Genomic DNA, 22,341 nt, shown 5'->3' with positions numbered 1-22,341 from the left:
TGATCCCTTTTGCAGAAATGCCATAGGAATTACTTATACACCAAAGAAAATCCCGTGTTGCAAAACAGAACACTCTGAACAACAACAAGCAACACGTCGGCTAATAATATACCGACAATATTTTTATAACACTATACTGTTTCAAAATTCATAAACAGAAGGCATATAATATGTGCATGGAGTCACAAACTAATAAGAATCAAATAAATGTTCCAAGAACAGGAATGGTAGGAGTGGTAAGTCACTGTCAAAGATCACTGAAATGGAGTCAGAATGCCTTTCCACAGTCAATGTCCTACAAACGTGAGCTGATGGGTGCTCCAAACGTCGAAATAGGCCGCTCCGAGCACAGCAGCAAGAACAGTACAGTGCTCCCAGGATAATGAACTGTTTCAATGATAAATCTTCATCAGCAAATTAATAGTTCCCAAAGGTACATCAAATGGCCATGGATCAGCTATCACTAAAAAGTGTAGTAAGCTGGTGCCATGTCGCTTGTTGTTGTTGCTTGTTGTTGTTCATAGGAATTACTTATACAAATTTCTTTTACAAGAAAAGAAGAGGATAATGGTTCAGAAACTTACACTTGGATATCAGAACCACCATTTAGTAAGAGTCAAAACAAAGTGGCAGACTTGGGAGTATCTCAGAATTTCACCAGCATTAAGAAGGAAATACGTACTGCAATATTATACACATAAATGGATGGGAGGGTTGAAATCGTTGTCAGAAGTCCCCACCTTCCTTCCCCAGGGACTTCACAGAGGTGAGCAGGACGTGGTGGTGGTTGCCACAAAAGTTTTTGGAAATTCTTGCAGTCTTGCTTGATATAGTGATTTTATGGGTACAGGTCATAGAAGAGAAAGGGAACTGCAACTTCTCTACCATAAAAATGGATCCCATGCAGTAAAAGCAGCTTGTAAATTTGTATAAAAGCCCCTTCAGAAAGAAAAACTACAGTCATCTCCCTCCAAACTGCAATGCCTTTTTAGCAACATCTGGGTGGAAATTGCTGAAATGTCCGGGAAAAGCTCAACAACTTTTGTGTCCAGATTTTCACTTTTTGAAATATGGCAACCCTAATTGGTTCTTGAGTTTCCATCTGGCAGAAACAGTAGTGCTGATTAAGGAGACTTAATGAATTTGATCTTTGAGGATTCCAGTACAAATTTACCCATTCTGCACCTCCCTGAGTAATGTGTGGGTTTGGGACTTAAGGCAACCACTGGATTTCACACTTCCTAAGGTAAGCTATTGGCTCAAAACATGATTCAGATAACGTAAAAGAACGCTAACATTTGTGGGTTTCCATCCACCCGGAGGGAAAACCCAAACCAATTCTCAGGATGAGCATCCGCAACGACAAGCTGCCAGAACCAAAACTTGTGTTTTCTGCCTGTACTGCACCCAGATCTGTTGCGACTACAAACTCACCATTAGTTCAGGGTATGTTGGCCTCTCTTTGGAATTCTTCTTCAAGCTTTAAGTGGGGGGGGGGGGGAGAGAGAGAGAGAGAGAAAGAAAAATTATAGATGTGTTTCAACCAATAGAAGCAAACAGCCAACTTGCCCGTGAAAAAAACAAGGAATTATCTGTGTCCCTGTAAAGGAGGGTGATGGGACTTGCTTTGCACCAGTCTCAGCACCAAAGGTCACCAGAAATGGAACCAAAGCGATGTCAACTGATGTCCACCCAAACATGTAACTAGATCATGCATGGTTCCAGCTCCCATGCCTATGCATGTAGAGAGCTATGAACACAGAATCCCTCCTGCATTAACTCCCATGCTTAAACTTCCCTTAAAACTGCAGGCATTGGAGAAGGGGCTAAGAGATGCTGCTCTCTGGCAATCATGTGAAGAGCCCTTCAGGCATATCATTTGTATGCTGACTTAAGTGTGACTGGGATTCCAAGGCAAACTTTTAATTCTGCACAGCTGGTGACAAGCTGTTTCAGTGCCCTCGCCAAACTTCAATTCCCAGTATACTTTGCAGGGCACCAGGACAAGTTGAACTGGCATAAAACTAATACTTACTTGTAGATGAGCCTCCTCAGACATTCCCACCCCCCAAAGAGATGAGCATATAAAATATTCATTTATCAGCTGTACACAACACGGGGGGACTGTTCTACCTTCCCATCACCTTTGATCTGCGTCACCCATTGCCAGGCCAGGCCAGCTGGGCATGCTTCATCCTTTCTGCAAACAGCTATTATTACTACAATGGGTGGCTGGGAAAGTTTGTCTGTGACTTGAACGGGTGAGGTGGAAGGGTAAAAAAGATCCATTTATTCCGGTCTCCCTGCAGCTGAAAATAGCTTTGAAGACAGGATGTAATAGCAACTCACTTCCTGGCAGAGTATTTACGGGGAAGATGCTTGGAGTGACTTGAAAAAAGATCTTCACACGTACACATGCTTTAGCAGAGAGGGGAAGGAGGTGTAAAGTGTCACACTGAGAGAAACAAAAGTATGATCATCGGGCTATAGTAAACACACCCTCTTCTGGGATTTGCCAAGCCCAGGGGGTAGGGGGGAAGTGGAGGATGCTTACTGAAGGGATATTTCCTGCCCATCTCTCACTGCATCATCTCCTAGCTTAGGTTTACGGAAACTCTTATGCTGTGTAATATAACAAAATCCAATGATTCTTTCGTGTGCGCATACACCCCATGTCTTTGCTTATCAAAACTGACAGGAGAGAGTGTGCACGTCGAAAATTGTTGGGGTTTTTTTTAAAAAAAATAAACTATCATCGAACTCTATCCAAGCTGGCCATGAGGAGATTTCATATTCTTCTGCTAATTTATTCCTTTCCCATAAGCTTTTCATAATTTTACTATGAACCTAGGCTGCATTTTTGTAGAGTTTAAATCTATTTCTCTCTCTCTCTGTCACACACACACACACACAGAGAGAGAGAGAGAGAGAGAGAGAGAGAGAGAGAGAGAGAGGATTTGGATGAAAGTAGCAATAAGAAGGCAGAAGGAAAGATAGGGGTAAACTGAAGATGCAAGATGTAAACTGAAGATGATAGACGGGATGATACGATGGCAAGTTTGGCCGTCTGAAAGAACATAAACTTACAGTGTGAGGACTAATGGCTCAAAAAAGGCCACCATGAAACAATGAAGTAAAACAGCACTCATTTAAATGTCACAAAAGGAACTCCATTCTTTTAGGCAGCCTGCAGGAACCAAAGACTCTACACTGCTCTATTTCAACGGTCCTTTCTCTTCTCCTCACACTCCCATCTACTTAGCAGGTCCACCTCCACATGCGATCTGCCTCGGCACAATGGCGTTTCACGTCTTGCCCCAGAGAAGTAAAGGACCAGAACTCTGACACACTGAGTCACTTCCCACATAGACCATTAGGAGGTCAACATGACATTTCCTGAAAGCTACAGGAAACAGTCCTTGAGGAAAGTTCACTCAGACACACGTGCCTCAGCTCAGGAAGAAGGGAGTGGAAGTAGAGATGGCTGACGTAAAGACCAGGCTCTGATATGCACCTTGTCCGATTCCCTTGAGAGCTTCTGCCTGTTTTCAAAACAATGGAGCAGCTACTTCCAGAGCAAGTATCTTGATCATGCCATTAGCAGCCAAAGGCAAGCATCTGCTGAGTAATTAAACTGGCTTATTTATTTATTTATTTTTAAAGTAAGTAGTGGACTAAAATAATTATCCCTACTTCCTCTACAGCATGGATATTTGTGACAAATTTTCAAGGAGGAATGGGCTTCTTATACCTGTCAGCCAGACCCATCAACCTCAATCCTGCAAAGATTTTAACTGATAAGCTGAATTCTGGGGACAAGGTGGGGTTTAACCCACAAGCATGGGTATTGCTCTATAAAGTAAAAGGTGATTGGCTCCTGCCCCAATGAGCTTACAATTTAAAATTTCACCCAGGGGGACAATAGCAAGTTCAGTCCAGCTACACCAGAGCTGGTTATTTGGGGCGAGCGGTGGGGTCATTTGTTGTTGGCGTTGCCGCAGAATTTTAATGCATTTTAAATCTGATTTAAGTTATTGTTTTGTTTTTTCTCCTTCACTGTAGTGTGAATTCTGGCCCCAACCCAATGCTTTTGACCCTTATAGCTGCAAACTTCCTTTTTACCTTTTTTTTAAGAGCCAAAAAGGCAGCATGTAATTCTTCTTTATTTAAAAAAACAACAAACGAATAACGTAATGCATTTGATTTATGTATTTATTGAAATAGTTTAAGACGTTATTTTGTTACTGCAAACTATCCCAAAATAATTAATGAAGGGTGGTGGAGAACTAATACTTTTAAATTACGTGTATGCATTTATATGCATACGTGTGTGTGTGTGTGTGTGTGTGTGTGTGTGTGTGTGTGTGTAAAACTATATACACACAGACTGATCGATATACTCCAAAATAAAATAAATCACAGTAGAACCAGTCAAATTCTACTGACAGCTTACTATTAAAACCAAGCAAATTCCTGGTGACCACGCAAAGGTCTTCAATAGCATTTGGCGCAAACAAACAACAATAAACTAGGTCAGGGATAGAGGAACCTCTGGCCTTCCAATGTTGTTGGACTACAATTCCTATCAGCCACAAGGGTCTATTTTGTGTTTCTAACTGGTTGGGTGTTCTTTAGATGTACACCACCTTGAGATGCTTGTTTGGAAGGTGATTAAATGTATCCACAGTAGCGATAATGACCATAATCATTAATACCTGCCTGTTGGTTGTGCTGGCTGGGGCTGATCACAGCTAGGAGTCCAACAACATTTCGAAAGCCAAAGGCTCACCTCCCACCCCACCCCCTTTGACTGCGTAAGTCTGGGAGCAGGCTCTAAAGTTAGGTTGGGGTCTCCTGGGGTCCCCACCCACCCCAAAAAATGACTCATGCTTACCACTGTGAGGTAAAATCAACAAACTCTGCAGAGAAGGTGTCTGGGAGCTGAGGCGATGGCTCTTCCACCACCTGTTTGAGCTGCTGGAATGGCGTCCCCCAGGACTCGTATGGAAACCGCAAAATGGCCAGTTCAATCTGGGCGTGGAGACAAGATGGAGAGACATCAATATCACTTTCTTAGGCTTTTTTTTTAAAAAAAAAGAAAGGTACCTTATAAAGGTACCTTTATAAAGTACCTTTATACAGTGGTACCTCAGGTTAAGAACCTAATTTGTTCTGGAGGTCCATTCTTAACCTGAAACTGTTCTTAACCTGAGATACCACTTTAGCTAAGGGGCCTCCCACTGCCCCTGCGCAATTTCTGTTCTCATCCTGAAGCAAAGTTCTTAAACCGAGGTACTATTTCTGGGTTAGCAAAGTATGTAACCTCAAGTATTTGTAACCTGAAGCGTGTGTATCCTGAGGTACCACTGTATACTAAAGGCAAGGAAAAAGCTGTGGCGCTGTGGTCTAAACCAATGAGCCTCTTGGGCTTGCCGATCAGAAGGTTGGTGGTTCAAATCCCTGTGATGGGGTGAGCTTCCATTGCTCGGTCCCTGCTCCTGCCAACCTAGCAGTTCAAAAGCACATCAAAGTGCAAGTAGATAAATAGGTACCGCTCCGGCAGGAAAGTAAACGGCGTTTCTGTGCGCTGCTCTGGTTCGCCAGAAGCAGCACAGTCATGCTGGCCACATGACCCGGAAGCTGTACACCGGCTCCCTCAGCCAGTAAAGCAAGATGAGTGCCGCAACCCCAGAGTCGTCTGCGACTGGACCTAATGGTCTGGAGTCCCTTTACCTTTATCTTATCTAAAAAGTACAGTGAGGAGACAAACAACACTGTTCCGTTTCCCTAACAACCGTAGCTTTTGCTGCCATCTGCAGGCATGGCCCTGCAATGGCACTGGACCTCCTCTTAAGGCTTCTGCTCCCTCTTTTCTTTTTTCCGCTCCCCCCTTAGAAACCCTGGGCTCATTTGGCGCCTCTGGAAGGCACAGCCTGTGCGAATCCCTGGAGACGGCATGTCTCTGGGAATATTTAAAAGTAGCAGCATGTGAGGCCAGTTCAGCTGGTTTGCACCACGTACCCACAGCCTTCCCTGGAGAATGCAGAATGCCAGGGGAAGGTATGCTCTCTGCCCTCCCGGCCTCTCCCTCTCCATTCCCTACCCACAGGGGCTGTTGCAACCAGAGGGGACTCATCGTTCCCTGGAGAATGATTCCAGTTTGCCAAAAGAAGCTGTCTGTTTGCTCTGAATGCTCTGATTCCCTGAAGCAGGCGTGGTGCCAGTTGAGCGAGTATGGAGACAGATTATGACTGCAGGGCACCAGGTTTCTTTCAGATAAACAACCTACACATGCACGCTGATGCCTAGCTGCATTAGCGTTTATCGGAAGAACTGTTTTAAAAGAGGCTGCGGAACGCGTGTACGTTCTGAAATTCACCTGCCTACCCAAACTAGTCTGGTTTTGGGTTGCTGTTTTTTAAGGAAGCCAGTCCCGATTTTAAAAACCGATCAGTCCCAAGGATGCTCAAAGCTGCTGACTTGGTTGCTCTAGAAAACAGGCTGCCGCCGGCATACAAGCTGACACTACATCCGGAAATCTAGGCGTCTCTCCTGGCAGCCTGCTTTCCTTCTGACCTGTTTCTGCCTATGGTTCTTAGCACAATTCATCTGATGTCTCTTGAACGTTGTCAAGAGAAGCTCGGATACCCACACGAAGTGAAAACACTCCTTTGTGGAGGGAATTAGGACCTCTGCAAACAAATGAGAAGGGACAGCTTTAGGTCTGCAAGAGGTCAGCTGGAGAAGGGGGGGCAGGGAAGCAAAATTGAAGATGGAAAGCAAAGCAGGAAAAGAAAGTAAAATCCACCACATTTTTTGCTTTAAACCTGCCAATAAATCCAGAAAGGGAAAAAAGTGAACTGCTCCAATGAAGCATTTCTTCATGCCAGTGGCTCTCAAAATGCATTTTGGGGGGCAGTCTCCAAGTTTTCAAGAAGTGTATTTGAGGCTCCTTAGTGAGAAGGTAAGTAATGGTGGGCAAGTTTCCTCAAAAGTCTGCTTACTTGCAACTACGGATCGGTGACAACTTGAGACACTGTGTTTGCGCCATGGCACACTCTCAAATCACATGTGGTGGTGATAAGGCTCAATAGGCCTGTACCCCACCTGAAAGGAAGGCATGCCCTAGAACCATCTCCCCCCGTTCCCCATCTCTCTTGCCTAGACAACATCTCCCATCAGCCTCAGCCAGCACGGGCAATTGTCAGGGATCATGGGATTTGTAGTCCAAAACACATGGTGGGTTGCTGAAGGATGCTCATATTCCCCACAGTTTTCTGCAACATGTGCTCCCCAGTAGACTATGGCTAAGGAAACGGTTCTCTTAAAAAGAAAAAGGCTGAAAACCACTGCTATATGCCTTATCTGTAATAGTGATCTCTGTCACGCACTCACTATCTCTCTCTCTCTCTCTCTCTCACACACACACACACACACAAATACCTGCCAGACAAATACAGTGGTACCTCAGGTTAAGTACTTAATTCGTTCCGGAGGTTCATACTTAACCTGAAACTGTTCTTAGCCTGAAGTACCACTTTAGCTAATGGGGCCTCCCACTGCCACTGCGCCGCCGGAGCACGATTTCTGTTCTCATCCTGAAGCAAAGTTCTTAACCTGAGGTACTATTTCTGGGTTAGCGGAGTCTGTAACCTGAAGCGTATGTAACCTGAAGTGTATGTAACCCAAGGTACCACTGTATATGGCATACAATGGAATACTAAAATGCACACATTTAGACTAAGAGTCATGGGTCTTGTTTCTGAAAAAAGGTTAACGACTACTGTTCCGGACTTCCTATAAACTCCAACCGCCAGTATTAATCCAGTATTAACACAACCCTCACATGAGTTACTCACAGCTCTTTCCAGCCTCAATAAAATACTAGAATCATAGAGTTGTAGAGCTGGAAGAGACTCCAAGGTAGGTTGCCTAGTCCAACCCCCTGCAATGCAGGAATTTCAGCTAAAGCATCCATGTAAAGAGGCAGAAGCAGTCAAACCGCATTCCCCACCCCCCCAAAAAATCAAGATATTTCTCCTGCTCTCACATAACCCCCATGACCGCAGTGGGCGCTGCTAAGTACAGTGGCGAACTTAAAACAGTGAAATTGTTAATCTTTCCTCTCACAGAATGTTCCGCATTTAAACATGGACACATTTCGAGTTCACCATGTCTTCAATGTATTGAAGGCTAAAGGCCTGAGCTATATTCAGGCATTTTATTAATCGCAATCAGCCGCAGATTGCAAAATATTTTATGTGTGGAACAAGGCCAAATGGACAAAACTCTCTTCTGTAGCCACAGTCCATCAGGCCTTCCTGTGTAAACTCTTACCATAGTGATTCCCAGACTCCAAATATCGGATTTGACGCTGTATCCCTTTTGGTTTAGTTCTGGGTTGATTCTTTCAGGCTGGGGTGGGGGGAGAAAGAGACAGAACACAAATAGTATTATATTTAGTTGCCCAAGTTGTAAATCCCTCAGCTGATGGAGGAAGAAGACTCTCTCAACTTCCTGTATGCATGCAAATGAATGAAGGTGTATGCAATGTGTAACTATTCCCTTAGGCTTTGAAGAGATTTCACAGGGAACGTATTTCTGCCTTAATCTGATTTTTGTTAAGAGTAGCCTTCCCCAACTTCGAATTTAACATACACTCTCCCGAGAGTACTGTCAGTGAAAGCAGTTTGGCTTGCCAGACAGAATGATCCCCCCTCGCCTTCCAGTACATGCAAGTCTGGGGATTCTCTACCCTGGCCAATTTCAGCAATTTGGGGAGTGGGGGGCAGATCCCATTGCACAAGTGGAAGCCCTTCTGCAAAGTAGAAATACTGAAAATGAACAGAAACGAAAACCTGCCCCCATACATGTAAAAAGAGTCAGGAAGTACAGTGAACTTTTCCCGTATTTTGCACTTACTGTAAGGTTGCCAGATGTCCCTGTTTCCCAGGGACAGTCCCCGGATTTACACATCAGTCCCCAAACAAAATCCACTGAAGTTGAAAAGTGTCCCCAGATTCATTGAAAAAAAACCTGGTAACCTGAACTTACTGCCATGTAAGGCTTGCAGCCAGCATCCATCGTCTTGGCCACAGAGTCAACGAGGTAACCGCTGATTCCAAAGTCACACATTTTCACCTGTCCCAGTGTGTTGATCAGTACGTTTGAGGGCTTGACATCTGCAAGGTGGAATGCACAGGAAGCAGGTTGCTTGCAGTAGTGTTACAGCAGAAATGGAAGAGGACAAACAAGAGCCACCAGAGGGCACCAGCATACATTTCACTTGTCATCTTGAGAACCACAGGAGATAAGAAAATGATGTCTTTTCCCAGGCTGTAGGCCAGGGACAGGGAGCCTGCCACCATACGGACGTTGGACTCCTATCCAGTAAAAGTTCAAAAACAGGGGTACAAGTTTGAGCAGAAGTCACAGGGGCCAAACAGAGATGCAGGTTCCATTCTGGCTCGCTGTTAACCATCGTTAAAGAGACTGGGAGCCAGCATTAAGAACCCATGCTTCTTCTTCTCCCTGGAGCACAACTGCTGACTTTCTTTCAACCATGGTTAGCACCAATATTCAGCAACAGTTATACCAGCCAGATTGTCCAAGACTTACAGAAACCCTGGTTTATTCTATGGCAGGGAAGAAGACGTAGAGAGCTAGTGGTCACATTTATGCTTAATGCTAAGCCATGTTTTAGAACTATGTGCAGAACTATGAGCCCGAGCAAAACCCTATTTGCAGGTGCTTTCCCCATTTTTCTCCTTCTACCAGGCAGCCAGAAGGACTTTGTGAGCGAGTCTCCCCTAATCTTGGCATGCCATTTTGTATTAAACAGGGATCATTGTTTATCGAACCTCTGGTTGGTTAAACAAGAGAGCTTCATTAAGCCATGGTTTGGCCTGCTTCACACATTTCATCCAACCATTGTTTAAAACAAACTATGGTTTAATGTGACTGAACTCGAAAGTTCCAACAGCACTCCTCCCTGACCGCTGATGAGACAAGTCAGAGTTTGGTTTGTCTGTCATCTAAACTGGAGGTTTCCTTCCTCCAAGCAAACATCAAACTAACAAATATACGGTTAAAAGAAAAAATTAAGAAAAGGGTCCGCAAACCTATGTTTCAGATAAAGGTGAGTCCTGGGGCTGAAAAGGTAGAAGACTACTGGTTGAGAGTTATATGTGACAGTAGCCATTGTATATTTCCAGTGCTGATTCCTGTTTTGTTAAATGTGGATTAATAAGGACTCACAGCAAAACAATTTCAATGAAATTATCTCTACTCTGAATTGCCATTAAAGAAGTGATTTATCTCTTACACTGAAGCAGAAGATGCTGGGTTTGCCTCCAAGCATCTTCCTATGACACTTAATGAGGGAGGATTCCGAGTGGGCAAGTTATATTACAATAGGAGCTCACCCCGTCACGCAGATTAGAACTGCCGACCGTAAAATTGGCAAGCCCAAGGGGCTCGGTGGTTTAAACCACAGTGCCACCTCCATCCCTGTTGCTTTGTCCCAGCTCCTGCCAACCTAGCAGTTTGAAAGCATACCAGCGCGAGTAGATAAATAAGTAGAGCTGCAACGGGAAGGTAAACGGCATTTCTGTGCACTCTGGCTTCTGTCACGGTGTCCCATTGTGCCAGAAGTGGTTTAGCCATGCTGGCCACATGACCCGGAAAGCTGTCTGTGGACAAGTGCCAGCTCCCTCAGCCTGAAAGGGGAGATGAGCACCGCACCCCATAGTCGAATTCGACTGGACTTAACTAGGTCCTTAACTAGCCATCACTGCTCAGCGCAGGCCCTGACTCTCCAAGTGAGGCTGTTTGTGAGACACAGGAGACTGGAAGGGATAGGGGGGAAATTCCACTGCACTAGCGGTTCTCCATTTTGCATCACTTTGGGTCCAATCCATTATACCACAGTAATCCTTACAACCGCAATGTACAGGTAGGCCAATTCCATTATCTCAGATGCAGGTGGGGATGCTGATGTAGGAAAAGTACCAAAAGAGCATTTGGCAAAGCCAAAATTAGAGTTCCAGCATTGAAGCAATACAGGCCAGGTCAAAATCGGCATCCTGAGTTGTGCCTGGAAAGAGTATGGGTACTAAGTACCCTCGGCCATCAGGGAGAAGAAGTCTTGTTTGCTGATGCAGCTTCAAACGGACCTAAACTGATGGAAATGCCATTTAGCACTTTGCACAGTGCTCTTCAACCCATTTTCCAGAACCAAGAATTGTTATGGCGTCCAACTCTGGTCGCACTTACCTCGGTGAATTACAGACAGCTTACTGTGTAGGTGCTCTAACGCTTTCACAATCTGGAAGAAGAAAAAAAGAACAGGGACAGACAGATAAGAACGAGCTGAAGCTGATGACTGGCAGAATCCGAGACCAGGGAGAAGAGTCGGTGAAAGAAGACTGGAAGAAATTCAAAGACTATTTACAGAAACATTGTAAAATTAATGAATGTTAGAAGGATGTTGGATAGAAACTAAGCGGTTTCCAGCTGTAATGCTTTAAGAGATAAGGGGGGGAAAAGGTTTTACAAATGGGTAAAAGTTTAATGGTAAGGATTTGCTGAACTAACAAATCGAACTGGAATACAAAGAAGGGAGGTATGAGGAGGTCCGAGGAAATAAGTGTATGGAAGTTATGCTATTGAAAATTAATGTGTGTTTTTAACTGTTTTTCATTTTGCATGTTTATTTTTCCTTTTTTGTTATATCTTAAAAACTTTCAATAAATATCTTTAAAAAAAGAAAAAGAACGAGCTGAAGCTGGCTGAAGCAGAAGTATTCTGCTTCGCTCGTTCCTCCCAGGCCACAGGTTAGCTCTTCTTTCAACACTTAACCAGGCTGGAGACAGTCTAGTTTGGGCGTTTGGGCAATTAACAGGTAGGAGAGTGCTGAGCTTGCAGTCTGGCACCAGGGTGATAAAACATGATTCATACTATTCATTGCTCTTCCAACCCCCCTCTTTGCAGTGTGCTCAAAATAAAACACTGATGTAACAACCTTCGAGGGATCACAGTGTGTTCAAGCTTTGGGCATCACTCTTTAGGAAGTTTTGATGGCTGAATTCCAGCAGAGTTCTAAATTCCTTGGAATTCCAGGTTATACACCCAGTATAAGGTGTCTCCGAAACGCATCTTCTAAGGGTAAAAGTACACAAAAAGAAAGGAGCCCTGGGATTGTTCCTCACCTGCAGAGGAAAAATATTGTTTTCCTCCACAGGTAAGAAAGGAGCTGGAGGGGGAAAGTTCCCTGTAGCAGAAAAATGGCTTGGAAAAAACAATTAAGCATCCCCTCTCCAATAGCAATCTGCGATCAAGCCACCAGTCCCTCATCAGCTAACTTTCAGTCTTTGAAACTAAAGTCAAAGAACAAACAGGTATTTTCATTGCATGTCATTTGGCCCTCAACTCACCTCTCTCTTAATGTTTCTCCACAGGGCTCCCTAACCCCGCTTTGCAAAACAAATTCTGGCTCTTCTCTCATGAAGGGCTTTCCAGGCTACTTTTAGGAAGATGTGGCTCATAAATACCAAGGATAAGCCCTAAAAGAGAAGCCAGATGCTATTTGTTCTCCATTTTCCCTTTGCAACTTTTGTGCATTTAACAGCTGACTGGCAGATGTGGGCTGCAAAGATGGAAAGGGAGCTGAATCCCCTTTGGAAGAGGATTAAAGCAAAAAAAAACAAACCAGAAGCACTCACTGAGATGGCTATTTTTCCTAAGATGTCCTCAGGAATCGTCAAGCCTTTGTCAATGACTTGCTTGTAGAACTTGTCCAGTGAAGTGTCCATCAATTCCATGCAAATCCAAACATCTCCCTGGGGAAAGGCAGAGGGAGAAGAATGGTGTCAATAATTGGCAAATAATTTGTTTGCCAACTGCAAACAAGCACACACACATACCTGCTTCCAACCAAGTGTATGTGCATTGCCTTCAATGCCTCCCTATTCTAATAATAATAATAATAATAATAATAATAATAATAACAACAACAACAACAATAACAACAACAACAACAATAATAATAATACAGTGGTACCTAGGGTTAAGAACTTAATTTGTTCTGGAGGTCTGTTCTTAACCTGAAACTGTTCTTAACCTGAAGCACCACTTTAGCTAACGGGGCCTCCCGCTGCTGCTGTGCCGCCGCTGCACGATTTCTGCTCTCATCCTGAAGCAAAGTTCTTAACCTGAGGTAATATTTCTGGGTTAGCAGAGTCTGTAACCTGTAAGCGTATGTAATCTGAAGCGTATGTAACCCGAGATACCCCTGTAGTAATAAAATAATAATAATAATAATAATAATAATAATAATAATAATAATAATAATGATGATGATGATGATGATGATTTTATATGCCGCCCTTCTGACTAGGTTGCCCCAGTCACTTTGGGCGGCTTCCAACAAATTAAAACATTAAGCACAGTAAAACATCAAGCATTAAAAGCTTTCCTATACAGGGCTGCCGTCAGATGTGTTCTGATAGTTGTTTATTTCCTTGACATCTGACAGGAGGGCACTCCACAGGGTGGGCACAACTACAAAGAAGGCCCTCTGCCTGATTCCCTATAGCCTCACTTCTCACAAAACTGTCAGAAGGCCCTCAGAGCTAGATCTTAGTGTCTGGGCTGAACGATTGGGGTGGAGACACTCCTTCATGTATACAGAGCTGAAGCTGTTTAGGGCTTTAAAGGTCAGCACCAGCGCTTTTGAGTTTGGTTCCCAGTACATTCTGGAGCACACGTATGAACGAATATCTCTCCCATCACACTGTGTAGCATGACATACAACCTGAATAAATACATGTACCAACATCTCATGGCAGTGCAGGATTTGGGAAGACCATGAGCAGAGTGTGGGGCATTGCACCCTCCCATCCCCTTGTCTGAATACCAGTCTCGGCCACAAGTTACCTCAGCCATTTCACTAATGATGTAAAATTAAGCTGCATAGCTATTTTATTTTCTGAAGATGCAGCATCGCAGCACAAAGCTGGCTCCCCTCTGACCACAGAAACATCGGGGCCTCAAGGCTAACTTCCTTGAGAAAGGGAACAAGTTTGCTAAGCGCAGCGGTAGCCAAGAAGGGCTATTTGAAGGATTATTTGGCCCATGTGAATTCCGTCCTCCAAAACAAATTCCAATTGGTGCAATGAGGAAACAGAAGCAGGATTTCAATTTCTGCAGTGATCATTTTCATGCCAAGCAAAACACCATTTTTTTAAAAAAATAATAATCTGGAATTCTGGCACTAAACGTCGCTTTCCTGTTGTGTGGAATTTTGTTTGGCTTTTTTAGGAAGTACTGGGAAACACGAGGTGTTGGGAGAGGAAGAAGGGACCTGGCACTGGAGAAAGGAGAAAAGGAAGTTACAAGCTGTCAGACAGGTTGGAATCCCTATTTCATCAATAAAGTTAACACAGAAGGAAAAGGGCAGGGAGCCAACCTTTTTTAATCAACCACTCTTTAACCATTTAACTGACTGCGTGCACCAAATGGAAGTTTTAAGAGAGAACCAAAAATTATTACTATTATTACACTCATATTCCAACTTTTCTCCAAGGTGACATATCTTTCCCTCTCCATTTTATGTTCACAACCATCCTGTGAGTTAGGTTTGGTTAAGAGATTGTGACTGGCTCAAGGTCACCCGGTGAGTTTCATGGCTGAGTGGTGATTTGAACCCTGGTCTCCCAGGTCCTAGTTCAGTGGTGGCCAAACTTGGCCTTCCAGCTGTTTTTGAACTACAACTCCCATCATCCCTAGCTAACAGGACCAGTGGTCAGGGATGATGGGAACTGTAGTCCAAAAACAGCTAGAGGGCCAAGGTTGGCCACCACTGTCCTAGTCCAACACTCTAACTGCTACACCATACTGGTTCCCAGTACGCACTTCCTGTACTATTCAGTACAGGAGCCAGTGTGGTGTAGTGGTTAAGAGCGGTAGACTCGTAATCTGGGGAACCGGGTTCGCGTCTCCGCTCCTCCACATGCAGCTGCTGGGTGACCTTGGGCTAGTCACACTTCTCTGAAGCCTCTCAGCCTCACTCACCTCACAGAGTGTTTGTTGTGGGGGAGGAAGGGAAAGGAGAATGTTAGCCGCTTTGAGACTCCTTCGGGTAGTGATAAAGCGGGATATCAAATCCAAACTCTTCTTCTTCTTCTCTGGAGTGGCTGAGAAGGTAGATATTTCTGTTAGCCCTCTGCAGATACCTTGCTCTGCTTTCCTATGGTCTAGCTAACTTGTGAGCTAACTAACATTACCACCCAGTATTGCTCAACTAAGATCTTGCACATATACTAAAAGAACGATCCATGTTCAGTGGGGATATGCACAAGTGGTATAGAAGGTGCTTGGCATGCAGAAGGTTCAAGGTTCAATCCCTTGAATCAGCAAGCAGGGGATGGAGCCTGACTGAGACCCTGGACAGCCACTGTAAGTTAGAATAAGCAGTGCATACTATGATCTGGTTGTTTTTTTAAAAAGGCGGCTATTTCCTATGTCCTGCACTGTGAAGCCTGCAGCCCAAATGAAGGATACAAGATGAGACCTACAAAGCCGTACCTCACGAAACAGCGCACCGTAGAAAGTTACAGTGAAGTGGCAGTCTACTGTCCTCATGGAGATATCCAGGTCCATCAGCAGTCTCTTCTGTTCCTGGCTGTTCACTGTCGCTCGGATTCGCTGAAAGAAAGACTCATTTTCAGCTTTCACTCTCCTCCTCCCCTGAGCCGTGTGAATTTCATCCAAGAACTCACTGACCAGGTACAAAAAAAGAGTGACTTTGCTTGGGTCATTTCGCCAAGCAAACGTCAACAGCGCCGCCTCCGTTTTCCTAAGGCAGCTTCACCTCCGCAACGCCCCATACTTTAAGCGAAAAAGAAAAGGCAAATGGTTGTGGCCTAACAGTTAAAAGCAAGGTAACCTAGGTCAATCTCACAACCTAAAAATGGATCGCGGGAGCAGCCACAGAAGCTCAAAGCCAGCAGAGATGTTGTCTTGGGAAACCCTGACTCCCGAGGAACTCTGGCAAAGTAATGCTTTAGTGGCAATGCGGCCCTTTGCACACTTACCTGGGAGTAATTCCCATTGAAACTAGGGAGACTTACTTCTGAGCAGACATACATAGGCTTAGGTTGCAAGTGTCTCATAACAGGCACCCAAAATTAGAGGCCATGCTTGCACGTTGCTTTTTTTTTCTCCCTTTAAGCCTCTTTTGTGCCTCTGTGAAATGGGGATAATAATGCTTACCTACCTCACAGGCGTAATTTATGTCTGGGAAGCACTGTGAGATCCTCGGATGTGAGGTGCTATAGAAGGGCAAAGGATTATTGTTACTACAGAAGTGCTTTATCTCCTCTCTCTCTCTCTCTTCTCTGTTTTTCCATCATTAACAAAGCTATGATGGCAGAACATTTGGTGGAGGGAAGCTACTGAAAGAGGCTCTGGTTTAGCAATACATCCTTCACCTGCCCCAATCTGGTGGCTCTCTGTGTATGCAGCACCTCTGATGCATTCAGCTTCATGTCAAGAACAGGTGGGTGGGTGGGTGTAACACACATACATATACAGATATAGGTATAGATACACACACACCCCTACATGCCTAAACATGTCCACCAATATTAATGTACACAGGCGGCCCCTGGTTACCTGAAAGGGTTTACACCAAAGCTCCTGTGAAGCTTCAGATCAGATCAGCTTGACCCTACACGGACATAAAGCTTAACCAGTATTCTGAATATTTTAGCCATAATGGAAGACTGGTTGCAAACTGTAGTGGATTTCCAGGGTATTGTTTGCATTAACCATGGTAATCTGTTGCCTCTGTGCTAAGTAAACCATGGTTAAAGGTAACTTCCACGCGTCTCCAGCCTCTTTGCTTGCAAGACAACAGGCATGCCTTGCTGGTGTCTCCTTACTCATGCCCTCTACAACAGCCGAACTTAGCTCAACAAGCTAAACTATGGTTTTACTGTACAACTGGGATCCTAAAAAAACCAAGATGAAGTTATTTTTTGCAGTGGTTCATGTTTCAAAATCCCTGGCAGGCAGTAGTACCATGTGCTGGGTAAACAGCTTGGCACCATGGACCAGATGGGGAAAATGTAGATTATGACTGCTCATTCCTTGGATTAACAGTGAGCTAACCATGGTTACTACCCTCTTCAAAGGACTTTCATAACCATATTTGACACTGGTGCCAGTACCTGCCCTTGTCCCCCAAATAATATATATATTACAGCTTTCAGAAAGGAAATGAGAACCTCAACAATCATTTCCAGTTTGTAGGATCATCAGCTTCAGTGGGAGATGCCAATATAAGCAGAAGTAAAACTTTCCCCCAACCGTTTTAATCCACTGGGAATGTGAAACATTTTTGAATAAAATGATTCCTCCCACCTCTTTCCGATTTGAAGATTTCAAAATTAAAGTCTCTCATTAAAATGGAAACCCAATTCGAAAAATCATTATAAACAAAACATTTTAGTAATACATAATTAAACATGGCCCTCTATGAAATACATGCTTGCAAGTACTTGAAATAGTTGCCATCCACAAAGCTCATATACTTACAGGTTACATTTTGCTCCAGTGAGGACTATCTAACATGGAAGTACGTTGGGCTCTACTGTTTTACAACATCCTAACCGAGAATAAGGCAATTTACATCTTCAACCAGTTCTTTGGGCTCTATTATGGACAGAAAAGGTTGGAGCCCACCTTTGTCAGTTTCCATTGAAATAAATGGGACAAAGACAAGACAACCAAGTCCAACTGTTCAGCTGCAATCCAATGCACACTTATCGGGGGAAAAGTCTCCATGAACTCATTGGGACTTGCTTCTAAATAGACATGCACAGGGTTGTGCTATGTCCATCTGGACCCAGCCCAAAGACAATATTGGCTGATAATAAAGATAATAACCAAACCACTGTGTTAGGGAACAGGAGTAAGCATACATTAATAGATTGCTATCAGAGTGGCATTCATGCCTAAAGGGAGATTGTAAAGATTAAGAAAACCTGTCCTACTGACAAGATGTCAAAGGCCCAGTTCTGATGGCCATGTATCAGCGTAGTTAAGTGTTACGACTGTGCAAGTGGTCTCTTCGTACGTCAGCTTAAGTCAAGATGTGATTATCCAAACACACTCAAAAGATGTATACTAACAAAATGAATTCATATGCACACCAACTCTTACATCCCTAGTTCAGTTCACACAAGACAAGCTGAGAGCAGATGCAAATAACCCTCAACATTGAAAAGTACTGCTCCCACATTTTGAAACCAATTGCCTTGGAGAGACTCAATACATTTTAGGGAAAAGGTGAAACAATCAAGTTACAAGAGTCAAGAGGCCTGGAATCAGACCAATGATTCACCAAGTCAAACACCCGAACTCTAACATGAGCCAACATAGGAGCCAACTCCTAGGGGCTGTGGGGGCTTTGCCCCCGCCCATTAAAATATTTGAGGGGGCTGCCCCCCACCCCAAGTTTGTGGGCATTGCCATTCAAATGGTGTGTGTGATCGGTTATGCAGGGCAGGCTTACTTGCCTCCCCGTCCCCCGCCCCATATTTTATTCAAGTTGGCACCCCTGGGAGCCAGCCAAATGCTTCCAAGGAGCCTATAAGGCTGATCTGGAGCACGGACAGGTGATAATTGGGTGGGAAACATGACCACGTATTTCAACCCTGAAATCTCCTCCAAATCCAAAGCAAGAATGCAAAGTTTAATTCTTAAATATAAAAATATAACTAGTGGAATGCAAGGCAATTTTGTGGTTTGACCCAATAGATGGCAGCTAGGATACAAATGTCTTAGGATGGAATTCAACATCATGCTATGCTGAATGTTCCATCTGCGCCAGCAATTCAGCTTGCCAGTTAGAACGATTTCCCCCCTCCTGCTGTTCTGGGGGTTCTCCCAACCAAGAGCCAATTTTTGGGTGGGGGGCAGAGAATGGGGAAGGTGGCAAGAAGAAAGCCCCATTGAACAAGCCCTTATGCTTGGCTTCCGCTGATGGGATTCATAAGGTAAGTCTCACCCCTTTACTCCATAATAATGATGTCCTGCTTAATTAAACACAATCCTCTGGTTCATTGGAAGGAATCCAGAACAATAAAACAGGCTGATCTTTGGGACTTCTTTAGATTTAATGAATGATGAGGGTTTACGCTTGCTCTACTTGAATCCCCAGAGTTTGGCTCGAGTCCTCCCACCAGGTCAGCACTTCAATAAATATTGCTTTTACCATTAAAAATCAATAAAAATCAATTATCAAAGCATTTGTGCATGTATGTTGTGTGTATGTGTGTGAGAGACAAGCACACAGAGAGACACATATATACACACACAAGTGTTGAAAAAGGTCAATAGCTGCTGGGAAGATAAGGAGTTAATTTGGACAGTTAATGCATTCAAAGAAGGAATAACCACGGAGTCTACCTTCACGGCCATAATTTGCCCACTGGGCATGTGCCGCATCATCTCTACCACGCCATACGCACCGCGGCCCAGTTCTGATATCGGCTCCAGGTCATCAGCTTTGACTTCAAAGTTCTGTGGAGAGATAAAGCCAAGAGAACGTCACCAGGAGCCAAGAAGTACAGTTATCCAATAATAATAATAATAATGCTTTCATCTGTACCCCACTCATCGGACTGGGTAGCTCCATCTCTAATGTGCCCAAACTGGTGGCTACTCAATGGATGACTATATAGTAAAGGTAAAGGGACCCCTGACCATCAGGTCCAGTCATGGTCGAGTCTGGGGTTGCGGCGCTCATCTCGCTTTATTGGCCGAGGGAGCTTCCGGGTCATGTGGCCAGCATGATTATATATATATATATATATATATATATATATATATATATATATATATATAATTAGTTTTTTAATATATCATTTTCAACAGTCATTCAACATAGGTCACATATTATAGTTTTCTGGACATCCATCAACCCAGTGGCGTAGCATGGGTTGTCAGCACCCGGGGCAAGGCAAGTAATTTGTGCCCCCTAACCCGTGGATTTTAGCAGGGGGCAGAGAGCTGCGAGTGCGAGCGTGCGCCCCCCAGATGTTGCGCCCGGTGCAGCCGGCCCTCCCTGCACCCCCCACGCTACGCCACTGCATCAACCACATCTGAATATTTTCCATTTTCCCCCACTTAATTTACATTTCTTAATTTCTCTATTGCTTTTAATTATCTTATCTATTGACTCTCTCATCATAGCCTTCCTTACAATATTTCATATATTCCTCCTTACAAAACTTCTTGCAGTCCTACTAGCATAATCTGTTGATTACAGTTGCTTTTCAAACAGTTCGCATATTTATTCCAGTCTTCTGTGAATCTCTGTTCCCGCAGGTTTCGAATCCTTCCTGTCATCTTATCTAATTCTGCATAGTCCATTAATTTCGTCTGGCATTCTTCTTTTGTCGGTAATTCTTCTTGTTTCCATTTCTGTGCCAACAGTACTCTTGCTGCTGCTGTTGCATATAAAAACAATTTTTTGTCCTGTCTGTTAATATCATCACTTAAAATACCAAGTAAAAATGCTTCTGGTTTTTTTTTTAAAAAAATATATATTACAACATCTTTTTCACCTCATTATGTATCATTTCCCAGAAGCCTTTTACTCAATGGATGACCTAGCTCTGAATTTCCAAATCTGTGCATACAGATCAGGCTTCTAAACAAGCCCACAATAATTACTAGCCCACTAAGAAGAGTCTATTGGGACGCGGGTGGCGCTGTGGGTTAAACCACAGAGCCTAGGAGTTGCCAATCAGAAGGTCGGCGGTTTGAATCCCCGCAACGGGGTGACCTCCCGTTGCTCGGTCCCTGCTCCTGCCAACCTAGCAGCTCGAAAGCACGTCAAAGAGCAAGTAGATAAATAGGTACTGCTCCGGTGGGAAGGTAAACGGCGTTTCTGTGCACTGCTCTGGTTCGCCAGAAGCAGCTTAGTCATGCTGGCCACATGACCCGGAAGCTGTACGCCGGCTCCCTTGGCCAATAAAGCAAGATGAGCGCCGCAACCCCAGAGTCGGCCACAACTGGACCTAATGGTCAGGGGTCCCTTTACCTAAGAGTCTATTAGGCTGGAATTCTGGGCTGGCCGCGGAGGGAGGAAGTTCCCTTCTCTACACGCAGAAGGTCCCGGGTTCAGTCCCTGCCATCTCAGAGCACGGCTGGGAAGAGAGTCTTGCTTGGAACCCTGGAGAGCTACTGCCAGCCAGTGCAGAAAATACTGAGCTAGGGCTCATTCAGACTTCCTTTTGCACCGCGCTTTCCAGGCACGGATCAATGCTTTAAAGCTCTTTGGGTGCTTTTTGTTTCCTCCATCCTTCATCCAAGTGCTCTCCCTGGGGAAACCCACGTTTTACAGCTGAATCAGAGCACGCATCAATCTGCAGGAAACCCTATTGCTCCGATTCAGCGGTAAAACCCAGGTTTTCGCAGGCAAAGCTCCGGAACTACAAAAAAATAAAATCCCTACCTGGACACAGAGCCTCAAAGTGCAGACCTGGGCCTAGAAATGTGGCAGAAAAATCTGGATGAGGCTTCAGTATAAGGCAGCATGACCTTCTACTCAACAGGTGGGAGTAGAAGAGACAGAGCTTCGGATGCACTTCCCTTCTTTTGCAGACAGCAGAGAAACCAACTAGACTAGTCGAGGAGGAAGAGAAGAGGTCTGACCCTCCTGTGCCAACCTGCACACTCACCTGCATGCAATTCCTGGCTGCCTATGGCTACCATGGGAAGGTTTTTTCCCCCTGCAAGGCTGATCTGGAGCACCAACATATCCTTGCTTCTTCAAAAGCACTTGGATGGATTTCATTATGCCATTTGAGTTCTGAAGATGGGGGCAAGCAGCTCTCTTTTACAGGTATGGGTAATTGTTTCTTTAAATGGTGTGTTGCTTTGACCAGGGGTCAGCAAACTTTTTCAGCAGGGGGCTGGTCCACTGTCCCTCAGACCTTGTGGGGGGCCAGACTATATGTATGAGGGGGGTGAACGAATTCCTACACCCCACAAATAACCCAGAGATGCATTTTAAATAAAAGCACACATTCTACTCATGTAAAAACACCAGGCAAGCCCCACAAATAACCCAAAGATGCATTTTAAATAAAACGACACATTCCACCCATGTAAACTGATGGTCCGCAGGATGGATTTTGAAGGCAAATTGGGCCGGATCCAGCCCCTTGGCCTGAGTTTGCCTACCCATGGCTTTGGCTGTGTACACTTGTACCACGAAACAGCAAGTTCAATGTCTATTTCTAGATTCCATCACTATAAAACACTTTT

The 22,341-nt window shown here is 44.3% G+C and overlaps 1 protein-coding gene across 2 annotated transcripts in view; it reads right to left on the bottom strand.

Annotated features, from left to right (window-relative positions):
- Nucleotides 1-22,341, bottom strand: part of MAP2K6 (mitogen-activated protein kinase kinase 6) — a 75,537-nt gene that overhangs the window by 6,404 nt on the left and 46,792 nt on the right. For both annotated transcript variants that reach the window (XM_082212771.1, XM_082212772.1), the window contains exons 4-11: nt 19,474-19,587; nt 15,586-15,705; nt 12,723-12,839; nt 11,275-11,326; nt 9,055-9,182; nt 8,338-8,415; nt 4,895-5,031; nt 1,435-1,480 (exon numbers count right to left, since the gene is read on the bottom strand). In XM_082212771.1, the coding sequence (XP_082068897.1) occupies nt 1,435-1,480; nt 4,895-5,031; nt 8,338-8,415; nt 9,055-9,182; nt 11,275-11,326; nt 12,723-12,839; nt 15,586-15,705; nt 19,474-19,587 (792 nt within the window). The remainder of the gene's footprint in view (nt 1-1,434; nt 1,481-4,894; nt 5,032-8,337; nt 8,416-9,054; nt 9,183-11,274; nt 11,327-12,722; nt 12,840-15,585; nt 15,706-19,473; nt 19,588-22,341) is intronic.

Source organism: Podarcis vaucheri, assembly GCF_965113315.1.
Source record: "Podarcis vaucheri genome assembly, chromosome: 2".
NCBI lineage: Eukaryota > Metazoa > Chordata > Lepidosauria > Squamata > Lacertidae > Podarcis > Podarcis vaucheri.
Note: the sequence above shows the minus strand (reverse complement) of the source record. Positions and strands in the feature narration are given on the sequence as shown.